The sequence below is a fragment of the Cebus imitator genome, unplaced genomic scaffold (genome assembly GCF_001604975.1).
Source record: "Cebus imitator isolate Cc_AM_T3 unplaced genomic scaffold, Cebus_imitator-1.0 Scaffold266, whole genome shotgun sequence".
Lineage (NCBI taxonomy): Eukaryota > Metazoa > Chordata > Mammalia > Primates > Cebidae > Cebus > Cebus imitator.
The window spans coordinates 2,815,298-2,821,257 of NW_016107581.1; the positions used below are offsets into that span (position 1 = coordinate 2,815,298).

Here is a 5,960-nt window from a genome sequence, read left to right on the forward strand (position 1 = left end):
TTTTTTTGAGATGGAGCCTCACTCTTGTTGCCCAGGGTGGAATACAGTGGCACGATCTCAGCTCACTGCAACCTCCACCTTCATGGGTTCAAGCGATTCTCTCCTGCCTCAGCCTCCCAAGTAGCTGGGATTATAGGCGACCGCCATCACACCCAGCTAAGTTTTGTGTTTTTAGTAGAAGTGGAGTTTCACCACGTTGGCCAGGCTGGTCTCAAACTCCTGACATCAGGTGATCCTCCCGCCTCGGCCTCCCAAAGTGCTGGGATTACAGGCGTGAGCCACCTTGCCCGGCCACTTGTTTTTTGAGATGGGGTCTCACTGCGTCACCCAGGCTGGAGTACAGTGGTGTGATCTTGGCTCACTGCAGTCTCTTCCACCTGGCTCAAGTGATCCTCCCACCTCAACCTCCTGAGTAGCTATGACTACAGGCACGCGCCCACCAAGCCCAGCTAATTTTGTTTATTTTTAGTAGAGATGGGATCTCGAGATGTTGCACAGGCTGGTCTTGAACGCCTGGCCTCAAGCAATCCTCTTGCCCCAGCCTCCCAAAGTGATGAGATTACAGGTGTGAGCCGCTGTGCCCAGCCTCTCTTACTATCTTTATTGTGTTGTTGTTTTTTGTTTTGATTTGTTTTTGAGACATAGTCTCTCTCTGTCACCCAGGCTGGAGTGCAGTGGCACAATCTCCGCTCAGTGCAACCTCTGCCTCCTGGGTTCAAGCAATTCTGTCTCAGCGTCCCAAGTAGCTGGGATTACAGGTGTGTGCCACCAAGCCGAGCATCTTCCTATCTCCGATTCCTGTCCCCTACCTCCTTTCTGTCCCAGGGTGATGTCTGGTGGTGTCTGTTCACCCCACCACTACCCCAGGCCTTTATTTTCATGTCTCTTTCCTTTTTCCCCTCTGTCTCCTGTCCCTCTCTCTCCGGGTGTTCTTTCTCACCAGGCTGAGGCTGGATTTGTGTCGATTCCGGTCTGGTTGTCTGGGCTTGCTGGAGCTCCTTAGAGGCCTGTATAAAGGAAAACTACCTCCAGGTTTGGAGTCTGTGCCATCAGACCCCTCATTTGTTCCTCAAATGGAGCAATGATTATGTATGAGGGCTGTGGATAATGCCAGAAACTAGACGATTTAGGTCCCCTTTCTCCTTTGAGGACTAGAAGAACATCTCCAACTCCACTCCCGTTTCTTAGCAAGCTTGAAGCTCATCCTCAATTCCCCGAGGCCCGGTTGCCGCCCTAGTGCATGCTGGGAACTGTAGTCCCATCTTTGAGCACCCCGCCAAAATCCCCGAATACCCAGAGATCCGGGGGTCCGGTCACTGTGCACCTGCAACAGCAGCTCCTCAAATCGCGCCGAATCAGCACCCATCGTCTCCGCCTCGCTTAGCTCCAGTGCCAGCTGCTTCGGGTTCGCCATAGTCCTGGGAAAGAGATCTAGGCGTCCTCGGGACCCTCAAGGTGGGGAACTTTGCCCAGGATCCGAACCCTGGTTCCTGCTCTGGTCCTCAATCGACTCCGGATACCTACTATCGTGTTCAGAAACCTATGACTGGCCTGAAACTACAATTCCATTCAAGATCAAACACCGTCGTCAAATCCGTTGGGAATCTGTATCTCTAGATGCAGTCTCCGTCCTACGTTCCGAATCGTAAATGAAACCACACTTCCGGACTCTACGTAAACACCGCACTGGAGTAAGCCACGCTTCCGAGTACCCCAACGCTCATTCACAACCTGGTATCGCGTTATCAACAAGCCACGCCTTTCGCATCAATCAATCAAAAATAAACCCAGAGGCGAATCCTAACGCCACACTTCCTGTGTCTATGAAAGCCACACTTCCGGCCGGGCGCCGTGGCTTATGCCCGTAGTCCCAACACATTGGCAGGCCAGGGCAAGAGAATCGCTTGAGGCCAGAAGTTCGAGACCAGCCTGGGTAACACCGTGAGCTAACTCCCCCCCCCCACCCCGCCAACCCCCAGCCCCATCTCTTTAAAAAAAAAAGCGCCACACTCCCACTCTTTCCACAGCCAAGACTGGCCCCGTTACTTTCGAGTGAAGGCTGCATTTTTCAAAATCTTAATCTCAATGTCTATCCTAAAAGGCACCCTTTTTATTTTTGAATTATCACTTCGTGCCAGTTCTAGATCCAGACCCCTACTAAATATAATTAGAATTAAAAGCTGCACTTTCGGACTCGGAGGCCGAGGTAGGAGGATCGCTTGAACCCAGGAGTTCGAGACCAGCCTAAACAACATAGCGAGACCTTGTCTCTACAAAAAAATATTAACCAGGTTTGATGGCATGCGCCTGCAGTCCCAGCTACTGCAGGCTGAAGCGGGAGAAGCGTTTAAGCCCGGAAAGTCGAGGCGTCACTGCACTCCAGCCTGGGTGACAAATCCTGTCTCAAGAAAATAAAAAGTAAAATAAAAGCTGCACTTCCTGCTACCATAAAACAAGGCAGTAGGAAGACGCATCAAAACGCCGACCCTTCTTTTTTTTAATTATTATATTTTTTGAAACAGGGTCTTCCTCCGTCGGCCAGGCTGGAACTAAGGTGGCACCAGATCGGCTCACTGTAACATACGCCTCCTGGGTTCAAATGGTTCTCCCGCCTCAGCCTCTGGAGTAGCTAAGATTACAGCCGTGTTCCACCACAGCCCGGCTAATTTTTATTGTTATTATTATTATTATTATTATTATTTTGAGACTGAGTTTCGCTTTTGTTACCCAGGCCGGAGTGCAATGGCGCGATCTCGGCTCACCGCAACCTCCGCCTCCTGGGTTCAGGGAGCTGCCTCAGCCTCCTGAGTAGCTGGGATTACAGGCACGCGCCACCATGCCCAGCTAATTTTTTGTATTTTTAGTAGAGACGGGGTTTCACCATGTTGACCAGGATGGTCTCGATCTCTTGACCTCGTGATCCACCCGCCTCGGCCTCCCACAGTGCTGGGATTACAGGCTTGAGCCACCGCACTTGGCCTTATTGTTATTTTTTTAATTGAGATGGAGTCTCGCTAAAAGGTTAGAGTGCAGTGACGCGAACTTGGCAACCTCCGCCTCCCGGGCTCAAGCGATTCTCCTGCCTCAGGCTTGCGAGCAGTCGGGACTACAGGCACCTGCCACGACACCCAGCTAATTTTTGTATTTTTAGTGGAGAAGAAGTTTCACCATATTGGCCAGACTGGTCTGGAACTCCTGATGTTCTGATCCGCCCGTCTCGGCCTCCCAAAGTGCTGGGATTACAGGCGTGAGCCATCACATTTTTAAGTAGAGACGAGGGTTTCACCATATTGGTCAGGCTGGTCTCGAACTCGCGACCTCCGGTGATCGGTGATTCGCCCACCTGGGCCTCCCAAAGTGTTGGGATTACAGCCGTGAGCCACAGCGCCCGGCCACGCGCCGACCCTTCTAAATCCAGAGCCCTCATAACTATTCGCAAGGGACCCACATCGCCGGCTCCCCTTCCTCCCCGTTTTTTTTTTTTTTGTTGTTGTTTTTTGTTTTTGTAATCCTCCCCGTTTTAAGCAGTGAGCATGCTCCTAACTACGCTTCCGGGTGCGGGACATGGGTGGGGCCCTCGCGTCCTAAGGCAAAAAATATGGGCGTGGCTGCCCGCTGTATCTCGTAGCCCCGCCCCATTCTAATTAATCCTGCCCCTTTGGGTTGGAACAGGAGGTGTCGTCCTTTGGCCCTCAAGGTTCCCCTTAACACAGAGCGCCCTGCAGTCTTCGTGGAAAGCGTTCCGGGCAGGCGATGGCTGCGACGCGTGCAGCGCCTCACGCCCGCGAGATCTTCACCTCGCTGGAGTACGGACCGGTGCCGGAGAGCCACACATGCGCACTGGTAAGAGCCTGCCCGGCCCGCGCTGCAGGCTGTGTTCCGCAGCCCTGGGCTCCCGGTTTTTAGCGCGGACTCCCGTCATCCATTGCGGCAGCTCAGCAGCTCCGCCTCTTTCAGTCCCCGTGATTCCCGCCGCCCAATAGGATCGCGCCCTGGGAGACGCTTCCTTGAGCTTTGGCGGTGGCTGCTTCAGCGTTTTGGTCTGTTGCCATCATCCTCAGTGGTTTCTTGCCCTTTGGTCCCGAACTCTTCATGGTGTTTCCGCGTTTTTCCCGAACTCCTCTATAAGCTCTTGTGATTCCTCAGGGCCCCCTCAGAACCTGACGCGATCCCCCAGCCCCCTTAGGATTCCTGTGGGGCTCCGGTGACCCACAACCCCCACTGTCTTTCTACGACTCCTCAAAACATCCTAGGGCTTCCATGATCCTCCGGAGCCCCCAGACCTCCCGAGGGACTCCCTTGATCCCCTTGAGTACCCGGAGACCTTCAGAACTGCCATGGAGCCCCCGTGATACTCGTGGGGCTCATGTGACCTCATGGGAACTTTGAGGGGCCTAGAATACAACAGGACTTCCCGGTTTGTTTTTTGTTTTGTTTTGGCTTTTGAGCCAGGGTCTCTGTCGCCCAGACTGAAGTCCGGTGGCGCAATCACAGCTCACTGCAGCCTCGACCTCCTGGGCTCAAACGATCCTCTCTCACCTCAGCCTCCCGAGGAGCTAGCTGGGCCTAGAAATGCGCACCACCATTCCCAGCTAGTTTTTATACTTTTCGTGGAGACAGGGTTTCAGCATGTTGGTCAGGCTGGTCTCGAACTGCTGGCCTCAAGAGATCTACCCATCTTGGCCTCCCCAAAGTGCTGGGATTACAGGGGTGAGCCACGGCGCCCAGCCACATCAGGACTTCCTGCAGTTACTTATGGCCCCTCATAATACCCTCATGGGGCTCCTATGATCCCTCTAGCTCTCAGAAGGTCCCATAGGGTTCCCATGATCGTTTAGGACCCCCCTGAAGTCCTCATGAGGGTCCCATGATCCCTTGGGGGTCCTCAGACCCTCCCTAGGTCTCCCATGATCCCTCAGAGGCCCCCAGCACCTTCGGGGGGTTCCTGCAAATAATTAGGGCACCTCAAACTTTCTGTCATTTCCCCAGGTGCTCTCAGAATTCCCTCACGGAGCTCTCATGATCCCCAGGGTCCCCAGCACCCAGTGGGAGGAGCTTAGTCTTCTTTGAATGGGAGGGCAGGAGACCAGAGCAATGGTCCAAGTGGAAGGAACTGGATCAGAAGCCTGGCACAGCCCAGCACATGGGGAGGCCGAGATGGGAGGCTCACCTGAGCTCAGGAATTTGAGACCAACCTGGGCAACATAGTGAAACCTGGTCTCTACTAAAATAAAAAACATTGCAGCTACTTGGGAGGCTGAGGCAGGAGAATCGCTTGAACCCTGGACACGGAGGTTTGGTGAGCCAAGATTGCACCATTGCATTCCAACCTGGGCAACAAGAGCAAAACTCTGTCTCAAAAAAAAAAAAAAAAAAATTGGGCTGGGCACAGTGGCTCACACCTGTAATCTCAGCACTTTGGGAGTCTGAGGAGGGCAGATCACCTGAGGTCAGGAATTCAAGACCAGCCTGGCCAACATGATGAAACCCCGTCTCTACTGAAATACAAAAATTAGCTGGATGTGGTGGTGTGGGCCTGTAATCCTAGGCACTCAAGAGGCTGAGGCAGGAGAATCGCTTGAACCTGGGAGGCGAAAGTTGTAGTGAGCCGAGATTGCACCACTGCACTCCAGCCTGGGCAACAGAGCGAGACTCTGTCTCCAAAAAAAAAAAAAAAATACAAAAAAAAATTAGCCAGGTGTGGCGCTGCATAGCTGTAGTCCCAGCTACTCAGGAGGCTGAAGTGGGAGGATCACCTCAGCCTGGGAGGTGCAGTGATCATACCACTAAACTCCAGCCTGGGTGACAGAATGAGACCCTGTCCCCCCCAAAACAAATTAAGTTGGCTGGGCACGGTGGCTCACGCCTGTAATCCTAGCACTTTGGGAGGCCAAGGTGGGTGGATCACCTGAGGTCAGGAGTTCAAGACCAGCCTGGCCATCATGGTGAAACCCCATCTT

General features: G+C 53.3%; 2 protein-coding genes across 6 annotated transcripts in view; one reads left to right on the forward strand and one right to left on the reverse strand.

Annotated features, from left to right (window-relative positions):
* PIH1D1 (PIH1 domain containing 1) overlaps window positions 1-1,752 on the reverse strand; it is a 5,684-nt gene extending 3,932 nt beyond the window's left edge. The window contains exons 1-2 of the mRNA XM_017500595.2: window positions 1,325-1,752; window positions 788-1,007 (exon numbers count right to left, since the gene is read on the reverse strand). Of these exons, the coding sequence (XP_017356084.1) occupies window positions 788-1,007; window positions 1,325-1,414 (310 nt within the window). The 5' untranslated portion in view covers window positions 1,415-1,752. The remainder of the gene's footprint in view (window positions 1-787; window positions 1,008-1,324) is intronic.
* Window positions 1,753-1,914: 162 nt separating this feature from the next.
* ALDH16A1 (aldehyde dehydrogenase 16 family member A1) overlaps window positions 1,915-5,960 on the forward strand; it is a 21,039-nt gene continuing 16,993 nt past the window's right edge. For 3 of the 5 annotated variants that reach the window (XM_017500562.2, XM_037728498.1, XM_017500567.2), the window contains exon 1: window positions 3,597-3,843. In XM_017500562.2, coding sequence (XP_017356051.1) covers window positions 3,754-3,843 — 90 coding nt within the window. In that variant the 5' untranslated portion in view covers window positions 3,597-3,753. Of the gene's footprint in view, window positions 1,942-3,596; window positions 3,844-5,960 lie in introns of those variants that run through there. The other 2 variants (XM_037728497.1, XM_017500563.2) reach the window with 2 other exon arrangements.